Source organism: Anolis carolinensis, unplaced genomic scaffold (assembly GCF_035594765.1).
Source record: "Anolis carolinensis isolate JA03-04 unplaced genomic scaffold, rAnoCar3.1.pri scaffold_11, whole genome shotgun sequence".
In the NCBI taxonomy this organism is placed as follows: domain Eukaryota; kingdom Metazoa; phylum Chordata; class Lepidosauria; order Squamata; family Dactyloidae; genus Anolis; species Anolis carolinensis.
This window is the reverse complement of record NW_026943822.1, coordinates 18,288,810-18,311,586: the sequence shown is the minus strand read 5'-3', so window position 1 is coordinate 18,311,586 and position 22,777 is coordinate 18,288,810. Positions and strand designations below refer to the sequence as shown.

At 41.5% G+C, this 22,777-nt stretch overlaps 1 protein-coding gene across 4 annotated transcripts in view; it reads right to left on the bottom strand.

Moving 5' to 3' along the window:
* The window catches only part of gramd2a (GRAM domain containing 2A), a 70,645-nt gene extending 48,233 nt beyond the window's left edge, over positions 1-22,412 (bottom strand). The window contains exon 1 of one of the 4 annotated variants that reach the window (XM_062963365.1): positions 22,183-22,412. In XM_062963365.1, coding sequence (XP_062819435.1) covers positions 22,183-22,376 — 194 coding nt within the window. In that variant the 5' untranslated portion in view covers positions 22,377-22,412. The other 3 variants (XM_062963368.1, XM_062963367.1, XM_062963366.1) reach the window with 3 other exon arrangements.
* Positions 22,413-22,777: the final 365 nt, after the last annotated feature.

Sequence of the window (22,777 nt, the reverse complement as noted above, 5' to 3'; positions counted from 1 at the left end):
TCTCCCAACAGAGGATTCCTCCAGGCAGGAAGCAGCCAGGCTTTGAAGCTGCAAGGCTATTCATTGCTAATCATATTGGCCAATTGCAACTCAAACAGACAAGAGTTTTGTCTCCCACCTTGGACATTATTCCACAGATATGTAAACCATACTTGCCAAGTTTCCAACATACCTCACAACCTCTAAGGATGCCTGACATAGATGTGGGAGAAACTTCAGGAGAGAATACTTCCGGAACATGGCCACAGAGCCCGGAAAACTCACAGCAACCCAGTGATTCTGGCCATGAAAGCCTTTGACAACACAGATATATAAGACCTACTTGCCTAGTTTCTCCATACCCCACAACCTCTGAGGATGCCTGACATAGATGTGGGCGAAATGTCAGGAGAGAATGCTTCTGGAACATGGCCATACAGCCCGGAAAACTCACAGCAACCCAGACCATAGCTTCATTTGTATAACAAAACACAAAATGTACACTTTATACAGCCTCTCATGGTTTTTGAGATAGATAGATAGATAGATAGATATACACACACATACACATACAGTAGAGTCTCACTTATCCAAGACTCGCTTATCCAAGGTTCTGGATTATCCAATGCATTTTTGTAGTCAATGTTTTCAATATATCCTGATATTTTGGTGCTAAATTCATAAATACAGTAATTACAACATAACATTACTGCGTATTGAACTACTTTTTGTAGTTCAAATTTGTTGTATAACAGGATGTTTTGGTGCTCAATTTGTAAAATCATAACCTAATTTGATGTTTAATAGGCTTTTCCTTAATCCCTCCTTATTATCCAAGATATTGGCTTATCCAAGGTTCTGCCGGCCCGTTTAGCTTGGATAAGTGAGACTCTACTGTATAAGTGAGATTGGGAAATACTATGATGTTTGTTGGGCAACTCTCCTTGAAAAGCCAAAGCTGGGTGAAAGTGCGGATTCAAAGCTTGGGAATGTTATTTTTCCCCAGCAACGGCTTCCTGATTCTCTCGGCCAGTATGGGCAGCAGTCATACAGTTTCTGGGAACTGTAGTTAAAAGGAAAAGGGCATTTCTCCAAGCTGGGTGAACATGTTTTTACAGAGACAGGATGTCTTTAGCTTCGCTCAGTCGTAACCGATTGGAAGCTCTGATGCTCCTGAAACACAAAACCAATCCCTTCTCGCCTCCCCTTCCTCAAAGCCAAGTAAGCCCCCCTTCCGGCCTGAGCCACACTTACTGAAAGGCAATGGGGGGTCTCTGCATCCGATAATTAGCCGGGTCTCCGGAGCCCCATGCCAGGACGCCCCATGCCGAGACGCTGCCTCTTTCCTCCTCTTTCTCGCCGGGTTCGGCTCCTGCCAAAGCTCCTACCAGCCGGCTGAGTCGGTTACACAAGCTTTGAATCAGGAAGCTGGCAAACTTTTAAATGGAGCATTCTTGGCAGGTCAAAGGCATTGGTGTAAGCCGCTCACCAATGAGCAGAAGAGAAGATCTCCAACAACGAGGGACCGGAGGCTCGGAAAAACACCCATAATAATGATAATAATAATAGTCAAGGCCATAAACACCTGGGCCATACCTGTCATAAGATATACTGCTGGCATTATAAATTGGACACAGGCAGAACTGGACAATTTGGACGGAAAAACAAGAAAATTCATGACCATTCATCATTTACTGCACCCTCGCAGTGATGTTCACCGGCTATATCTGCCTAGAAGATAATAATAATAATAATAATAATAATAATAATAATAATAATAATAATAATAATGGAATAGAATATCAACAGAAAGAAAAGGAGAAAACAGAACAACAGTGGAACAACAAACTGAAGTCATAGTACAGAATAAGAATAATAATAATAATAATACTCATGACCATTCATCATTCACTGCACCCTCACAGTGATATTGACTGGCTATATCTGCCTAGAAGATCAAGGGGCAGAGGACTACTAAAAGTAAAACAAGCAGTCAAAGAAGAAGAACATGCCCTGAAAGAATATGTAAAGCAAAGTGAAGAACCTGCTTTGATTGAAGTCAAAAATCAGAAACTCCTCAAAGCACAGCAGACAAAAAACCAGTACAAGAAAACCGCACTACAAACTAGAGCTGACAGCTGGCACAACAAAGCATTGCATGGAAAGTTCCTTGACAAAATTGAAGGAAAAGTTGATAAGGAGAAGACCTGGCTCTGGCTCACAAATGGGACCCTGAAGAAGGAGACAGAAGGCCTGATCCTTGCAGCCCAGGAGCAAGACATCAGGACAAATGCAATTAAGGCCAAGATTGAAAAATCAGCTGATGACCCAAAATGCAGACTCTGCAAGGAAACCGACGAAACCATTGATCATATCCTCAGCTGCTGTAAAAAAATTGCACAGACAGACTACAAACAGAGGCACAACTATTAGGCCCAAATGATTCATTGGAACTTATGCCTCAAGTACCATCTCCCTGCAGCAAAGAACTGGTGGGATCACAAACCTGCAAAGGTAATGGAAAATGAACACGCAAAGATACTGTGGAATTTCCGAATCCAGACTGACAAAGTTCTGGAACACAACACACCAGACATCACAGTTGTGGAAAAGAAAAAGGTTTGGATCATTGATGTTGCCATCCCAGGTGACAGTCGCATTGAGGAAAAACAACAGGAAAAACTCAGCCGCTATCAGGACCTCAAGATCGAACTTCAAAGACTCTGGCAGAAACCAGTGCAGGTGGTCCCGGTGGTGATGGGCACACTGGGTGCAATGCCAAAAGATCTCAGCTGGCATTTGGAAACAATAGACATTGACAAAATTACTATCTGTCAACTGCAAAAGGCCACCCTGCTGGGATCTGCGCATATCATCCGAAAATATATCACACAGTCCTAGACACTTAGGAAGTGTTCGACTTGTGATTTTGTGAAATGAAATCCAGCATATCTATCTTGTTTGCTGTGTCATACAATTAAAATAATAATAATAATAATAATAATAATAATAATAATAATAATAATAATAATACTTTATTTTTGTATCCCACCACCATCTCCCCAAAGGGACTCGGGGTGGCTAACATGAAAAAAACAAGGTATAAACAAGTTAAAATATAAAGCAAGCACAATAACAATAACAATATAGCCCATGGCTTCATTGGCACCCACAGGAGGCAAAGGCACTGATACAGACAGACACAATGGATCCATTTCGCCCCTTATCCATCCAAATCAATCACTGATCCTGGACTAGCAGCGTTGTTTGGGTTCTCTAGAGCAGGCCTGGGCAAACTTCGGCCCTCCAGGAGTTTTGGACTTCAACTCACACAATTCCTAACAGCCTACTAGACTATAACTGCCCTAGACTATAACTTCCACAACCTTGAACCCTCTGCTGTGAAACTCACTATCTCTCAACCTAAGATACGTCACTGGGCTGATGGGATAAACAGCAAAGAGAAGACCATCTATTAGTCTGCACTCCATCACAGAGCAATGGAAGCATATATTTAGGACTCAGCACCTGCAGGCACAAGACTCCGACTTATCCCGCAGCCTCTTCTCCACCTTGGTGTACAACATGACTCTACATGGATACAGCCTGACTCCAGTCTATGCATTTATTAAATTAAATTAAATTCAGTGTAAAAAAGAAAAGAAAAAGCAGAAATGGGGAATTGGGGAAAAATACTTTCAGTGTCCAAAGTCTGCCAACTAGTCAAGCCGGCACTCATTACTTGACAGTTGTTTTGTTTTTCCAGGTTATCCCTACTTTATAGTCCAGTTGTTTGATAAATCCTGTACCGGCAATCACTTCTTGATCAGTTGTACCTTTGCATTGTTAATCTCGCCGATATAGCCATAGGGTTCACCCCACTTCAAGGTGCTCTCCCGTGATCTTATAGCACTTTTAACTACCTCTTGTTTACAAAACTCAGCGCACTTTTGCCAGTTCATTTTTATGATTTTAGTGCTGTGTTATAACTTGTGTTTAATTGTTTGTTATTTTGCTTTTATGTTAATTTTTTAATTTTTATTTGCACGTGGTTTCTGTTATTTGATGTTATTTTATGTTTGTTATTGTATTTGCCCGGGCTTTGGCCCCATGTAAGCCGCCCCGAGTCCCCCTGGGGAGATGGAGGCGGGGTATAAAAATTAAATTATTATTATTATTATTATCCTAAAACAAGTCTCTCACAGGGTTTTTCTTGGTAAGATTAGTTTGGAGCGGAGGCCGAGAGTGTGTGTGACTTCCTCAAGGTGAGCCTGGAAGAAAGACGGCTGCATAATAGCACAGGACATGGCTGGACAATGTAACGGTTTATATTCCACGCTACATGCTTAAAACACACGCGACAAGAGCGTCATGAATGCTGAAAGCCTGAGATGTATTCCTCTTGCTCCTTGTATTTTTAGACAAGGTTAAACAACAACCTCCCATTCATTTTTGAGTCTTCTTTTTTTGGCTATGTCTACAGGACACAGAGGATGCGTTTCTCCCTCCGCAGGCAGAAAGCCAGTGCAGACGTGGCTTTCAGCACCAGATTTCTATGCCAAGAAAAGAATAGTGTGCCAATATAAAGATTTCAGGCTGGCATACTGCATCCTTCAGGAGCACAGAACTCATAATTCCATTGCAATGATCCACAACAGTTAATGTAGTGTCAAGGTGCATTAATTCAACAGTGTGGATGCACCCCAAGTCAAAGTGGTATTTCAATATGTCACTGAAAGCAGTCCTCAGAATTGTTTTAGGTATTTATAATATGAGTGGATTGTTGTGTATATATACCTCACAACCTCTGAGCAAGCCTGCCGTAGATGTGTGCAAAATGTCAGGAGAGAATACTTCCAGAACATAATAATAATAATAATAATAATAATAATAATAATAATAATAATAATAATAATTGCAATTAAGGCCAAGATCGAAAAATCTGCTGATGACCCAAAATGCAGACTGTGCAAGGAAACTGACGAAACCATTGATCATATCCTCAGCTGCTGTAAAAAAAATCGCACAGACAGACTACAAACAGAGGCACAACTATGTGGGCCAAATGATTCATTGGAACTTATGCCTCAAGTACCACCTCCCAGCAGCAAAGAACTGGTGGGATCACAAACCTGCAAAAGTCTTGGAAAATGAGCACGCAAAAATACTGTGGGACTTCCGAATCCAGACTGACAAAGTTCTGGAACACAACACACCAGACATCACAGTTGTGGAAAAGAAAAAGGTTTGGATCATTGATGTCGCCATCCCAGGTGACAGTCGCATTGACGAAAAACAACAGGAAAAACTCAGCCACTACCAGGACCTCAAGACTGAACTTCAAAGACTCTGGCAGAAACCAGTACAGGTGGTCCCGGTGGGGATGGGCACATTGGGTGCCGTGCCAAAAGATCTCAGCCGCCATTTGGAAACAATAGACAGTGACAAAATTACGATCTGTCAACTGCAAAAGGCCACCCTACTGGGATCTGCACGCATCATCCAAAAATACACCACACAGTCCTAGACACTTGGGAAGTGTTCGACTTGTGATTTTGTGATATGAAATCCAGCATATCTATCTTGTTTGCTGTGTCATAATAAAATAATAATAAACTTTATTTTTATATCCCGCCCCATCTCCCCGAAGGGACTCGGGGCGGCTCACAACAGGGACAAGTCCGAAACAACAACACAACATATTTGACAAAAACTTAAAACATTCCAACAATACACAAAATAAAATAATGGACAATACATTAAAATCCAAGCAGATAAAATCAGAGTAATTAAAGTAAACCAGTGGGGACAGGTTTCATAAACATGGCCGTAATAGCCTGGAAAACAGAAACACCCTGTGATTTCGGCCATGAAAGCCTTCGACAACACATATACAGTAGAGTCTCACTTATCCAAGCTAAACGGGCTGGCAGAACCTTGGATAAGCGAATATCTTGGATAATAAGGAGGGATTAAGGAAAAAACCTATTAAACATCAAATTAGGTTATGATTTTACAAATTAAGCACCAAAACATCATGTTATACAACAAATTTGACAGAAAAAGGAGTTCAATACTCAGTAATGTTATGTTATAATTACTGTATTTATGAATTTAGCACCAAAATATCACAATATATTGAAAACATTGACTACAAAAATGCCTTGAATAATCCAGAACCTTGGATAAGCGAGTCTTGGATACTACTGTAATATTAGTTATTTCTGACTTGACTCATCTCTGTTCTTCAAGGGGACCTTTGCTGCTTTTAGTCTCCTTCGGGGTATAAATAAACATAATAATAACAATAATGGACCTTGTCCCTTGTCCTTAATAATCCCAATCAGAAGATCCCAAGATGATTGAAGAGGAAGACTTTCAACTTCCCAAAGCCAAGAAACCTCTTTTATTCCAAGAAACAAATTAAATTTAAGGCATTACTAGGGAAAAGGTGGGCAGGGCTGGAAGCAAAAGGATGGGATCAAAAATACCAACATAGGTAAAGGTAAAGGTTTTAACATTAAGTCCAGTCGTGTCCGACTCTGCCGGTTGGTGCTCATCTCCATTTCCAAGCCGAAGAGGCGGCATTGTTCTTAGACACCTCCAAGTTCATGTGGATGGCATGACTGCATGTAGTGCTGTTACTTTCCAGCCGGAGTGGTACCTATTGATCTACTCACATTTGCATCTTTTCGAACTGCTAGGTTGGCAGAAGCTGGGGCTAACAGCAGGAGCTCACTCCGCTCCCCGGATTCGAACCTGCAACCTTTCTGTCTGCAAGTTCAGCAGCTCAGTGCCTGCCACTGAGCCCCACCACCTACATAGCACAGTTTGAAGTTCTAGGTGACACATTTCAATTTTTTAAAACAGAAGAAAACAACAAATCATACCAAAAAATCCCAAAATAACGATGCAAAAGAGATACAGTAGAGTCTCACTTATCCAAGACTTGCTTATCCAAGTTTCTGGATTATCCAAGGCATTTTTGCAGTCAATGTTTTCAATATATCATGATATTTTGGTGCTAAATTTGTAAATACAGTAATTAAAACATAACATTACTGCGTATTGAACTAATTTTCCTGTCAAATTTTTTGTATAACATGATGTTTTGATGCTTAATTTGTAAAATCATAACCTAATTTGACGTTTAATAGGCTTTTCCATAATCTCTCCTTATTATCCAAGATATTCGCTTATCCAAGATTCTGCCGGCCCATTTAGCTTGGATAAGTGAGACTCTACTGTATAGTCATTTGGGAAAACCCTGAAGATGGGAATTATCCCTAAATCTGAGGGTCCCAAAGTCGCTGCCATTCATGGGAGAGAGAAAGAGAGCAATTGTCGGACTTAGTCAAAGGTCCCCTCTGTCCACATTTATCCTTACACATCCAACCCTGAACCGTAAAATAAGGTGAAGCGGCACAAACACAATCCACCAAAGTTGCTTCATTGCTTGGTTATGGATTGCAGCTGAAAGGTGTGTGATTCAATAGCTTTGTTTGAATTAAGCAAGTCTGTACCTGATCCGTGCCTGGGTGGAAGACCACACAAGAGCCCGACATACATCATTCTGAACTACTTGATGGATGGAAAAGAGGTAATATGTAAACACAAGCATGCAAAACCCAGCCTTAGTCACCCCTTGCTACCTTTTCATCCTGGACTCGCTCCGCTTCCCCTGAACGGATCCCGTTTGCTCTGCAGCTGCACCACCTGAACTAGATTCTCTCGCCGAGGAGCCTCGTGTCAATGCCTTCTCTCTCCCACGTGGTGTATTTTTAGCTTCCTGCCTAATGTTTCTCCTTATTAACTTTGTCCTGTCGCACCGTGCCTTTATTACCTGGGAGGAGGGCTTCTCACGCAGGAGGATCCTTCCCCGTGACTCTCCTCTCACAAGCTCCCACACTTCCCAATCGGGACAAAACTGGGCTTGTTGTCTTTGAAAAGGAAACAAGTCATGGCAGCGTCTTGGCACACAGGCACACACGCTCCTTTCCTCTTCGTGTGCCATCTTTTGCGTGTTCAAGGGGCGAGATAAGCAGCTTTGGGATTATGGCAAAGTCATTTGTCACCGAAGGAAGGCCACACAGTGGTCAAGGATCTCGGCTCAAGGGTAAACCACTTCTAACAAACCAGTTTGCTGCATTTGGACGAAATTGCCAACTATGCTAACCAGGATCGGAAATCTGTAGCCACCTCCATCTGCAAGTAGGCTGCCCTGATACAGGTTTTGCCACTGAATATTTGGGTTGATAGGACGGTCAAAATGAGTCCGTCGATGGTACTAGAGGAAAGTAACAAAATCTTAAAAACAAATTTTAAAAAAGCACCTGAACTCCTATTGCTAGGGTTATACGATCAATCAATTATGGTAGATAGAAATACAGATAAATTATTCACCTTCTGTATCACTGCAGCGAGAATGCTGGTCGCAAAGCAATGGAAAAGTGAAAATGCACCAACAAAAGAAGCATGGCTGGGAAAATTGATTGAAATAAAGGATATGGACAAATTAACTTTTTTGCTGAGGAAGAGTAATGGAAGAGCGATGAAGGACACGGACTGGTCTCCACTTGAGGACTACATTAAGAAAATTACATCTAAAAATTGATAAGGGAACTTATAACAAAAAGACGTACAAAGATCGGAAGAACACCCCCCCCCCCCATTGTGCCCACTATTCACATTCCTTACTGTATTTTCTGTTTCCCATCCCCTTTTCTCCCCCTTATCAATCCTTATCACTCCCCCCTCCCTTTTGTGTGTGTGAGGTGTGTTGCACTTGTTTTATTGTTGTTTGTTACTGTATGTTGTTATGATGTATGTACATAACTTTTCAATAAAAATATCTTTTAAAAAAATGAGTCCGTCTCAAACCCGGGTTTGCTCTCTTGATATGATTTAATAATAATAATTATAATAGGGCAGAGGACTCTTACAAGTAAAACAAGCAGTCAAAGAAGAAGAACATGCCCTGGCAGAATATGGAAAGCAAAGTGAAGAACCTGCTTTGATTGAGGTCAAAAATCAGAAACTCCTCAAAACACAGCAGACAAAGAATTAGTACAAGAAAACCGCACTACAAACTAGAGCTGACAGCTGGCACAACAAAACACTGCATGGAAAGTTCCTTGACAAAAACAATCAATACACAAGAAACCAATATAACAGCAATTAACACACATGTTTAAAATTCCAACATTTTAAAACAATATACCGTATATACTCAAGTATAAGCTGACCCGAATATAAGCCGAGGCACCCAATTTTACCACAAAAAACTGGGAAAACATTGACTCCAGTATAAGCCGAGGGTGGGCAAATTTCAGAAATAAAAATACATACCAATAAAATTATATTAATTGAGGCATCGGTAGGTTAAATGTTTTCAAATATTTACCTAAAGCTCAAATTTAAGATAAGACTGTCCAACTCTGATCAAATCATTATTCTCATTTTCTTCAATGTAAATGTGCTTATGTATCCTTTTTATAATAATAGAGTAAAATAATAAATGTAATAACAATAATAATATCAGAGTGAAATAATTAATAATAATAATGTATTAATGATAATAAAATGTTTGTTGTTGTTCAGTCGTTTAGTCGTTTCCGACTCTTCGTGACCTCATGGAGCTCCCTGTCGGCTGTCACCGCAGAGTAAAATAAATGTAATACTAACAATAATAATAGAGTAAAATAATAAATGTAATAATACCAATGTAAATAGAGAAAATAATAAATGTACCATATATACTCGAGTATAAGCCAGCGAGGACCCTCACTTGAGTATAAGCCAAGAGGGGCTTTTTCAGTACTAAAAAAAGAGGCTGAAAAGGGAGGTTATATTCGAGTATATACAGTACATAGAATACATAACATCGACCAGAAGTCTCCCCGCAGGATGTCAACACATTCGGATATCCTCTGGGCAATATCTTTGTAGACAGCTGATTCTCTCACACCAGAAGTGACTTGCAGTATGTTTCTCAATTTGCTTCTGACATGATAAATAGCAGTCATCATCTATTTGCCCACAGAAAACCACAATAACCTATCTCAGAAACTAAAGCTGATGCAATTATTCAATGCAATTTTCCAAATCAGTGCCCCAAATAACCCCAGGAACAGACCTAAAGACCAAGGCCAAGAAAATTGCCTATTATTTACATACCAACCGGCAATATGTAAAATAGAGACACTAGATAGAGATGGTTGAGAAAAAGATTGTAAAACTTTTTTCATACAAGATAGTGTGCAAAAGATGGAAGTCAATTTTATCTTCTTTCTGTATTATTATTATTATTGTTTTTTCTTTTCCTTTTCTTACCCCCTCTTCCTTCCTTTCCTGTCACGGAAATTTTGTAAAAGTTTGTTTTTGTTTTTGGAGGGTTTTTTTTTGTTTTGTTTTTTCTTTTCTTTTTCCTTTTGTCAAATTTTGGTCTTATTTTATTTTTAAGTTGAAAAGCACTAATAAAAATTGAATTTGAAAAAAAGTTTGTTGTTGTTGGGTTATATAATAATAATAATAATAATAATAACAACAACAATTTTATTTTTATACCCTGCCCCATCTCCCCGAAGGGACTCGGAGCGGTTTACACGGGGCCAAGCCCAGTCCACAATAAAAACAAAGCAATAAAAACAAATAATAACAATAAAAAACAGTCATAAAATCAAGATTCAAGAACAAAAGGTAAAATCTTGGATAAAATCTAGAAAAAACCTGGGCCAAAGTGCTAGTTTGTCAAAATCATCAGGAGGGGAGAATTATCCAAATTGTGCTGGAAGAGGCGTAAATACGGGACTATTATTGGAGATGCAAGAGGTCAGACATACTGGATCAATATTATCTCCATGAATAAAATCCCTCTGGTCAGATTTCCTCCCATATTGAAGCAAACAAGCAGGCAACACCATTTTATACTAAAACAGACCCAAACGACCGTGATTTGAGGCCATCTGTCCTCGTATTTCACCGGAAACCAAGCGTGGCATGGTTATACAACCCAGCAGAGTTTGCATTAAGACAGATATGTGCCCCTTTTTTTAGAAAGCGAGTTCATCCCGATTAAGAGGCCAACAGCTGCTGGCCTCGTTCTGCCCGATACGGAGGAAGAGGCAGTTGGCACCACATGCCTTGCCCGGTTGCGCTGGCCCAGAAAGGCCCGTCCCCTTCGCAACATCTCACCCGGCAGGTTGTCGGAGCGCACAGCAATTCCCCAGAGGGAGATTTCGCCACACAATTCATTTCCCAAATGGCGCTTTCCCAAATCCATAGGATGACATACTTTCATGCGAAGCGCACTGGATTTCATAAGCCTTCCTCTAAGTATTCCCACATGCATTTGCAAAGGTCAAGAGTAGGGGTCCCCAAACTTTTGAAGCAGAGGGCCGGTCCACAATCCTTCAGACTGTTGAGGGGCCGAATTATCATTTGAAAAAAAATACAAACAAATTCCTATGCATACGCCACATGTCTTATTTGTAGTGCAGCAACAACAACAACGACGGAACAATACAAATACAATATTTAAAAATGAAAACAATTTTAACCAACATAAACCTATTAGGATTTCAATGGAAAGTGTGGGCCTGCTACTAGCCAATGAGATAGTCAAGTTAATTAGGATTGTTGTTGTTGTTGTGTGCCTTCAAGTCATGTCAGACTTTGGGCGATCCTAAGTCTAAAATTAATTAATTATTTACTACATTTATATCCCACCCTTCTCACCCCAAAGGGAACTCAGAGCAGCTGTATATACATACAATATATTATATTATTAGCATAACACAATATTAGCATTATATATTACTATATTGAACTATACCTCTATACTATTATATAATATGTAATATATAACATATAATTAATATTATTATATGGTATTACTATTAGTATTATATTGTATAACATAAGATTATTATCAATATTATATGTATATACAGTATATTATTAAAACTGATATAAAAATATATTATAAAACTGAGGGCGGGGGCCAAGTAAATGACCTTGGAGGGCCGCATCCGGCCCCCGGGCCTTAGTTTGGGGACCCCTGGTCAAGAGAGTGACTAGCAGAGAAAAGGCTATCTCTATGCCTTGGCTTCAGAATAGAAGTTTCTGCCTCATTCGTACTGACTCAAATCAGTGGTCCTTGAAGTCCAATATTGTCAATATCAGGGGTAAGAAAGCTGCAGTAACATGGAGAGGACAAAGGCCCCCAAGATCCACCCCAGACGGAGCACCACTTCGCTATGGATTTGGCTTCGCTTTCCTAAGGACCAATTTGGGAGAATTAATACTGGTGGAGGCAGATCAGATTTCCTAGAGCAGTGGTTCCTAACTTTTTTTTTCTCCATCTGTACCCTGTTTCCTCTAAAATAAGACATCCCCAGAAAATAAGACCTAGTAGAGGTTTTGCTGAATTGCTAAATATAAGGCCTCCCCTGAAAGTAAGACCTAGCAAAGTTTTTGTTTGGAAGCATGCCTGCTGAACAGAACACCAGAGCAGGCAGGATCGGTAAATGTACGTATCATAGAGTGTTGTACATGGAAATATTGGTAGTAACAAGAAATTCTTGATAGGATTCACAGTTTGCCTGGTTATGCTGGTTTGTGATGACAACTACTGTACAGTATATAATAAATGTTCATTTTTTTGTTCAACAATAAATGTAAATTCTACTTCATGGAAAAATAAGACATCCCCTGAAAATAAGACCTAGTGCATCTTTGGGAGCAAAAATTAATAGAAGACACTGTCTTATTTTGGGGAAAACACGGTAATATTTAATTTACATTCAGTACATGAAAACTTGGCAGGAACAACCTGTTTCACTGTATTTTGGGCCCAGTAATATTTATATATACAGTAGAGTCTCACTTATCCAATACTCGCTTATCCAACGTTCTGGATTATCCAACGCATTTTTGTAGTCAATGTTTTCAAAACATCGTGATATTTCAGTGCTAAATTTGTAAATAAGTAATTACTACATAGCATTACTGTGTATTAAACTACTTTTTCTGTCAAATTTGTTGTATTACATGATGTTTTAGTGCTTAATCTGTAAAATCATAACCTAATTTGATGTTTAATAGGCTTTTCCTTAATCCCTCCTCATTATCCAACATATTCGCTTATCCAACGTTCTGCCAGCCCGTTTACGTTGGATAAGCGAGACTCTACTGCATAATGTTTATTTATTTTCATTCATTCAAACTCGAAATAAGACTCTTTGTTAATTGTATTTGTGTGGGTCTATGCCAGGCATGGGCAAACTTGGGCCCTCCAGGTGTTTTGGACTTCAACTCCCTAACAGCCTACGGGCCAAAACAAGTTGTTTGCCCATACCTGGGATAAATAAACATAATCATAATAATCAACAAACCATTATATCACACTTACAGTAGAGTCTCACTTATCCAAGCTTCGCTTATCCAAGCTTCTGGATTATCCAACCATTTTTGTAGTCAATGTTTTCAATATATCGTGATACAGTAGAGTCTCGTTTATCCAACGTAAACGGGCCGGCAGAACGTTGGATAAAAAGGAGAGATTAAGGAAATGCCTATTAAACATCAAATTAGGTTATGATTTTACAAATTAAGCACCAAAACATCATGTTATACAACAAATTTGACAGAAAAAGTAGTTCAATACATAGTAATGCTATGTAGTAATTACTGTATTTATGAATTTAGCACCAAAATATCATGATGTATTGAAAACATTGACTACAAAAATGCGTTGGATAATCCAGAACGTTGGATAAGCGAGTGTTGGATAAGTGAGACTCTACTGTATTTTGGTGCTAAATTTGTAAATACAGTAATTACAACATAGCATTACTGTGCATTGAACTACTTTTTCTGTCAAATTTGTTGTATAACATGATGTTTTGGTGCTTAATTTGTAAAATCATAACCTAATTTGATGTTTAATAGGCTTTTCCTTAATCCCTCCTTATTATCCAAGATATTCGCTTATCCAAGCTTCTGCCAGCCTGTTTAGCTTGGATAAGTGAGACTCTACTGTATTTACTTATTTACTCTCTGTATTCGAACCTGCGACCTTTTGGTCCGAAATCAGCAGCTCAGTGCTTTAACAAGCTGTGCCATCTTTTTCCCTATGATAACTTTTTCAGGAGTGGATTTCCCTCCCGAGGGGTAGATTTATTTCCCTGCTGTCTCAGCCCCGTGCTTAACTCGGAGTTGTTTGCAAGTTGGATGTTTGTAACTGTCCTGGGAAACGGAGAGCCGGAGCCCCGACTCTTGCAATCTATGCCACGCAGAAAGCAAAGCGGCTTAAGCAGGACTTGTCTGAGACAAGGTCGGCGGAGCTCGAACAAAGCCGTCTGGGCAGGACAAGCGGAGTCAGATTCCCAGGGAAGGCTCTCTCTTTCTCTCTCTCTCTCTCTCTCAGGCCAAGGCCCAAGAGGTTCGTGCAGCTCTCATTCAGCCCTGACCTCATTTTCGTTGCCTCGCAATATTGGGTCTTGTCCCTTCGCCCGATGGCTCTGCAGGTTTTGGAGAATCACAGAATCATAGAATCGTAGAATTGGAAGAGACCTCATGGGCCATCCAGTCCAACCCCCTGCAAGAAGCAGGAAAATCTCATTCAAAGCACCCCCGACAGATGGCCATCCAGCCTCTGCTTAAAAGCCTCCAAAGAAGGAGCCTCCACCACAGTCCGGGGCAGAGAGTTCCACTGTTGAACAGCTCTCACAGTGAGGAAGTTCTTCCTGATATTCAGGTGGAATCTCCTTTCCTGTAGTTTGAAGCCAAACAAGCTTGCTCCCTCCTCCCTATGACTTCCCTTCACATATTTATACATACCCTGTTTCCCCGAAAATAAGACATCCCCGAAAAATAAGACCTAGTAGAAGTTTTGCTGAATTGCTAAATATAAGGCCTCCCCTGAAAGTAAGACCTAGCAAAGGTTTTGTTTGGAAGCATCTCCAGCGCCTGCCAAACAAAACACCAGAGCATGCAGGATTGGTAAATGTCCATACCAGTTGTACATGGAAATAATGGTAGTAACAGGAAATTTTTGATAGCATTCACAGTTTGTCTGGTTATGTTGGTTTGTGATGACAACTACTGTACAGTATATAATAAATGTTCATTTTTTGTTCAACAATAAATGTGAATTCTTCTTCATGGAAAAATAAGACATCCCCTGAAAATAAGACCTAGCACATCTTTGGGAGCAAAAATTAATATAAGACACTGTCTTATTTTCGGGGAAACACGGTCTCCTCTCAGCCTTCTCTTCTGCAGGCTAAACATGCCCAGCTCTTTAAGCCACTCCTCATAGTGCGCTCATATGCACACTTCATAAACAAACTAACCCAGCCATAATAATTCCAAGGAGTTTCAACAGGATCTCAGACTAAGATATGACATAATCTTCACTTTTTTTTATTTATAGCATGCCAAAAACAAGAAAAGTTGTACCTTCGCAGATTTTTCCCCACTGGGTGTCTTTTAGACAAAAAGAAAAACATTTTTATGGGGAAATAGGACGCTAAAACCTTCACAAAGTACCTGAGTGTTTGACACGTCACCAAAAATAACCTATACTGCAACATATACTACATCTTGAGGTGACTCTGGAAGATACCTAAGAGGGTTTGTTTATCCATGCAATTTTTCCCTTGTCCAGCATGTACCATACCTGGAAGTTTTGCCTGTGATCGACAAAAAAAAATGGATTATCCCATATAGAGAGGAAATAATTATTTTCTTCTTTCCTCATTTCTGCCTTTCTTTCACACTGATCCTAGTTTTAAAGTTTATTGACCATGGAATATGGGAATGAAAGAGAACGGGGCTTAACTTAATATTCATTGTGGATTCATCATGCTCCCTAAGGCCCCTTTCATTTAAATTGAATTTTTTTCCCTGCATGGGAAACAGGGGTCCCATCTATACTGGCCATTTCTTAGGTCAGTGTATAGGAGGAACAGACCCATGGGTGGTCAAATAGTGAACGATGCCGATCAAGGGTAAAACAGAGCAAAGACACCTCAATGTGGTCTTGCCCTGCAAATCCAAATTCTGTAACTTTGGGCCTGTGGGAACATTTGGATTGGTTCCAAAATAGCACTGGCTGTGACACTCCCTACTGCTACTCCTTGTTTCACAGACATGTAGTATGACTTCCCTGGATCTAGATCAGGGGTCCCCAAACTAAGGCCCGGGGGCCGGATGCGGCCCATTGAAGCCATTTATCCGGCCCCCACAGCACAAGGGCAGAAGGGGGTTGGGCTAAATGGCCCAAGGGGTCTCTTCTTCTCTTTCAGCCCTTATTATTATTATTATTATCATCATCATCATCATCATCATTAAAATTGAGGCTGGGTGGCCATATGCCAGGGATGCTTTGTTTGTGCTTTTGGTGCACAAAGGCAGAAGGAGTTGGACTCAATGGCCCAAGGGGTCTCTTCCAACCCTCTTTATTATTATTATTATTATTAACATTGAGGCTGGGAGGCCATCTGCCAGGGTTGCTTTGCTTGTGCTTTGGGTGCACACAGGCAGAAGGGGATTGGACTCAATGGCCCAAAGGGTCTCTTCCAACCCTCTTTATTATTATTATTATTATTATTATTATTATTAACATTGAGGCTGGGAGGCCATCTGCCAGGGTTGCTTTGATTGTGCTTTGGGTGCACACAGGCAGAAGGGGATTGAACTCAATGGCCCAAAGGGTCTCTTCCAACCCTCTTTATTATTATTATTATTATTATTATTATTATTATTATTATTATTATTATTAACAACACTGAGGCTGGGAGGCCATCTGCCAGGGTTGCTTTGCTTGTGCTTTGGGTGCACAAAGGCAGAAGGGGATTGGACTCAATGGCCCAAAGGGTCTCTTCCAACCCTCTTTATTATTATTATTGCTGTTATTATTATTATTATTATTATTATTATTATTATTATTATTATTAACATTGAGGCTGGGAGGCCATCTGTCAGGGTTGCTTTGCTTGTGCTTTGGGTGCACACAGGCAGAAGGGGGCTGGACTCAGTGGCCCAAGGGCTCTCTTCCAACCCTCTTTGTTGTTGTTATTGTTGTTGTTGTTATTATTATTATCATCATCATCATCATCAAGGCTGTATTTTTCCCCATTTTGTTTGTTTGTTTTTTACTTCAAAATGAGGCATGTGCAGAGTGCATAGGAATTTGTTCATAGTTTTTTTTAAAAAAAAAATCTAGTCCGGCCCTCCAACGGTCTAAGGGACCGTGGACTGGCCCCTTGTTTAAAAAGTTTGGGGACCCCTGATCTAGATGCTATACCCCTATTTATGCAAGCCAAAATCCCATTGGCTTTTTTGCCGCCGCATCACATTGTAGGCTCATGTTTAACTTGTTATCCACTTGTTGTTTTCATGTGTACTGCTGTCAAGCCAGGCGTCCCCCATTCTGTATCTTTGATTTCCATTTTTTCTGCCGAAGTGAAGTATCTTGCATTTGTCCCTGTTGAACTTCATTTTGTTAGTTTTGGCCCATCTCTCTAGTCTGTCAAGATCGTTTTGAATTCTGCTCCTGTCTTCTGGAGTGTTAGCTATCCCTCCCAGTTTGGTGTCGTCTGCAAACTTGATGATCGTGCCTTCTAACCCTTCGTCTAAGTCGTTAATAAAGATGTTGAACAGAACCGGGCCCAGGACGGAGCCCTGCGCAACTTGGAGAACTACATTTCCTTATGCTTTGAAATGCTACTTTTTTTGGACTCACTCCAAAGCCCAGAAGCCTGGCGTGAAGTTTCTGAGAATTGCCATCTTTATTAAATTGATTCATTGACATCCTGCCTTTCTTCCACAACGGGATCCAAGGAAACATAGAACTAAATAACAGTACAGGCAGTCTCTGAGTTATCAATCACTGTGTCTCCACTGAAGTTTTTCCACCAGTCCTTGCTTTCACAAGAAGCCACATCTCCTGACGTTTTGTCCACATCTGTGGCAGGTATCCTCGGAGGTTGTGAGGTCTGTTGGAAACTAGCATTGGATGACCTTGCAGCTTCAAAGCCTGGCTGCTTCCTGCCTGGAGGAATCCTCTGTTGGGAGGCGTTAGCTGGCCCTGATTGTTTCAAGTGGGGTTTACATATCTGTGGAATGATGTCCAGGGTGGGAGAAAGAACTCTGGTCTGTTGGAGGCAAGTGTGAATGTTGCAATTGGACAGTTTGATTAGCACTGAATGACAATGCAGCTTCAAAGCCTGGCTGCTTCCTGCCTGGGGGAATCCTTTGTCAGGAGGCGTTAGCTGGCCCTGATTGTTTCAAGTGGGATTTATATATCTGTGGAATGATGTCCAGGGTGGGAGAAATAACTCTGGTCTATTGGAGGCAAGTGTGAATGTTGCAAATGATATCAACATAATTAGCACTTTAGCCCAGTTTCCATAGATCTTATCCATGATTTTATAATGATGTATTGTATGTGTTTTTATAACTTGTTTTATTGTTGTTTGATTTGTTTTACTGCTTGTTTTTATATTGTCATGACCGGGCTTGGCGCCATGTAAGCCGCCCCAAGTCCCTTTGGGGAGATGGGGCGGGGTATAAGAATAAAATAATAATAATAATAATAATAATTATTATTATTATTAATTGGCCAGCTGGATTAGCACTGAATGACAATGCAGCTTCAAAGCCTGGCTGCTTCCTGCCTGGGGGAATCCATTGTTGGGAGGTGTTAGCTAGTCTTTATTTATTCATGTCTTGAATTCCTCTGTTTTCTGAATGTTGTTGTTGATTATTTACTGTCCTGCTAATACTTTTTTTTCAATAAAACTAACAAGTGTTTCGTCTGGGAAGATTTGGCTGCCGTTACACTTAAACCACGTTTGTAACTTAAACAGCTAAACACAACAACTTGTTTCAGGAATATCAAATAAACATTCTACTAAATACACTAAATTAGAAAAAAAATACACACACAAAAGGCAAAAAAACATCCTCTTTATGCCCTCCTCTTTATGGCCCCATCTAGACTGACATTTAATGCAGTTTCAGAATGCTGCATTGAACTGGATGATAGGGAGTCTATACTACCGTATAATTCAGTTCAATGCAGTTAAACCACTTTCTGAAACTGCCTTATATGGCGGTGTAGATGGAGTCTGTAAAACTCTTTTGCCACAGTAAGGCTGCCAATCCCAATCTCTATCTAATATTATTCCCAAACGCTGCCAAAATAGCACTTCAATTCAAAAGCAGCTAAACTTTATCAAACTACACTCTTCGTTTTCAGTCCCACTAACAACTAAAAATAGATACAGTTTTTCTGATATTTGTAAACATGCAGTTCAGGGACGAAAACAAGAAGAAAAAACCAATGCAACAGCGACTGCATATTCTTAACCTGAAGGATCAGAATCAGGTCTGCTAAACAAACAAACAAACAAAAATTAGGACAACAAAGTGTTGCAGTGCAGAAGGCTCCTGTTGCTGGGTTGCTGTGAGTTTTCTGGGCTGTGTGGCCATGTTCCAGAAGCATTATCTCCTGACGTTTCGCCCACATTTACGGCAGGCATCCTCAGATATTGTGAGGTCTGTTGTAAAATTGGCAAGTTGGGTTTATATATCTGTGGAATAATGTCCAGGGTGGGAGAAAAAACTCTTGTCTGATTAAGGCAAGTGTGAATGTTGCAACTGGCCATCTTGATTAGCATTGAATAGCCTTGCAGCTTCAAAGCCTGGCTGCTTCTACGTAAGGACCACCAAACATAGCATTGAGTGGCCTTGGTTAGCAACTCTTGTCTGTTTGAGACAAGTGTGAATGTTGCAATTGGCCACTTTGATTAGCATTGAATGGCCTTGCAGCTTCAAAGCCTGGCTGCTTCTACGTAAGGACCACCAAACATAGCATTGAGTGGCCTTGGTTAGCAACTCTTGTCTGTTTGAGGCAGGTGTGAATGTTGCCATTGGCAACTTTGATTAGCACTGAATGGCCTTGCAGCTTCAAAGCCTGGTTGCTTCCTGCCTGGGGGAATCCTTTGTTGGGAAGTGTTAGATAAACAAAATCTGGCTACCAATATTTAAATTCAGAACAGTAAATAAATAATAACACTAAGAAAGCAGGGAATTCCAGACAGGAAAGAATCAGGGCCAGCTAACGCCTCCCAACAAAGGAGTCCCCTCAGGCAGGAAACAATACGGCTTGGAGGCTGCAAGGCTATTCAATGCTAATCAAAGTGGGCATTTGCAACATTCACACTTGCCACAAACAGACAAGCGTTATTTCTCCCACCCTGGATATTCCACAGATATATAAACCCCACTTGCCTAGTTTCCAACAGACCTCACAACCTCTGATGATGCCTGCCATAGATGTGGGTAGAACATCAGGAGAGAATGCTTCAGGAACACGGCCATAGAGCACGGAAAAACTCACAGCAACCCAAACTTGCTTCTCCCACCAGATTTCAAAGACTATATATATTCTCAGGCCTGGGAATGATAAACACCCAGAAGTCTGCTACAAAACAGGACTTTTTCTTCTCTTATATCCCTCCCCGTTGGCTCCCTCATGAATCAGAAAACCCAAAAGTTCAAGCAGTAGGAAATTTCCTTTTCAGTTTAGTTTTGCAATTCAGCAGCAACAGACAAAGCCGGGACTGTGCAGCAAGAACGGCACGAAACCGCAGGCTCCAAACAGGCCACGCAATTGCTCCCTGTTTAACATGGATATATTATCCGAGGCTAAAACTCAGGAAATGTGCCATTGGAAAGCATGGCACTGGCCCCAAACCTCCTTAAAGCGATAATATCCCTATATTTTGGTATGTATTCCTTTTATTTTTAAGATATGTCCCAATAAAGGGACTCAAGGTGAGCAATCATTTTGGGATCCAAAGAAACTTTGGCAAAAAACTAAGGATTCAAACTGCCCATCGATATGATCTATTAAACGCACAGGAACCCAGTAACTTTGTAAAGCCTTCAACAACACAAAGTCAATAATAATATTAATAATTATTATAATAATAGCCTCCACCTCTGGAGGTTTTGAAATAGATGCAGGATGGCCATCTGTCGGGAGTGCTTTGATGGTGTCTTCCTGTCTAGTAGAAGGGGGCTGGACTGGATGGCCTTTGGGGGTCCCTTTGTAAGATTTTAGGATTCAGTAGCTCGATAGCCATCTGTCAGGGGTGCTTTGATGGTGCCTTTCAGCCTTGAAAAAGACTGAATGGCTTTTGGAGTTTCCCTTCCTAGGATTCTATGATTCAGAAGCTGGATGGACATCTGTCAGGGGTGATTTGAGGGTGCCTTTCAGCCTGGTAGAAGACTGGATGGCCTTTGGAGATCCCTTCCTGGGATTCCATGATTCAGAAACTGGATGGCCATCTGTCGGGAGGGCTTTGAGGGTGCCTTTCAGATTGGCAGAAGACTGGATAGCCTTTGGAGTTCCCTTCGTAGGATTGTATGAATTAGAAATTGGATGGCCATCTGTTGGGAGGGTTTTGAGGGTGCCTTTCAGCCTGGCAGAAGAGTGAATGGCTATTGGAGTTCCCTTCCCAGGATTCTCTGAATTAGAAATTGGATGGCCATCTGTCAGGGGTGCTTTGAGGGTGCCTTTCAGATTGGCAGAAGACTGAATGGCTTTTGGTGATCCCTTCCTAGTATTCCATAATTCAGAAGCTGGATGGCCATCTGTCAGGGGTGCTTTGAGGGTGCCTTTCAGCCTGGCAGAAGACTGAATGGTCTTTAGAGCTCCCTTCCTAGGGATTCCATGACTCAGAACCTGGCTGGCCATCTGTCTGGGGTGCTTTGAGGGTGCCTTTCAGCCTGGCAGAAGACTGAATGGCTTTTGAAGTTCGTAAGAGTGTATGAATTCGAAACTGGATGGCCATCTGTTGGGAGGGCTTTGAGAGTGCCTTTCAGATTGGCAGAAGACTGGATGGCCTTTGGGTTCCCTTCCTTGGATTCTATGACCCAGAAAGTGGCTGGCCATCTGTCAGGGGTGCTTTGAGGGTGCCTTTCAGCCTGGTAGAAGACTGGATAGCCTTTGGAATTCCCTTCGTAGGATTGTATGAATTTGAAACTGGCTGGCCATCTGTTGGGAGGGCTTGGAGGGTGCCTTTCAGCCTGGCGGAAGAGTGAATGGCCTTTGGAGTTCCCTTGGTAGGAGTGTATGGATTAGAACCTGGCTGGCCGTCTGCAGGGAGGGCTTTGGGGGTGCCTTACCCGCCGCCGCTTCTCCCCAGGAGGTTCCCGACGACGGCATCGGCCAGGGCTCTGGTGGCGGCGGCGGAGGAGGAGGCCCTGCCGAGCGCGCCCTCCCGCTCCCTCGCCTCCGGGCAGCAGCAGGACAGCCTCCCTCCCGCCCTCCGCCCGAGCCCCAGCGCCTCCTGCCCCGCTCCCGCGCCCCCGCCGCGCATTCCCACGCGCGCACGCCAAGACACGGGGATGATGTAACCCGCATACCTGCCTTCCCGTGGTCCTCCTCCTCCTTCTTCTCCCCCCTCCCGCACGGGAGCTCGGAATCGGCCGGCACAAGCCCCGCCCACTCGGCAGCCTATAGCCAGCCGGCGACGCTGGAGCCACGCCCACACTGCCCCATCCGCGCGCTCCCATTGGCGCACTCGAACACCATCCTTCCCAAGACACGCCTTTTCGGGACTTTTGGGAGAACGCCTTGCGGAGGGATGGCGAGCGTAAGGGAAAGATGCGCCTGGTCTCTTAAAGGCGCCGCTCCCTTTTTGATAAACAATAATAATAACAGTAATGATGATGATAATAATAATTATAGTAATAATACTATTTATTTATTTACTACATT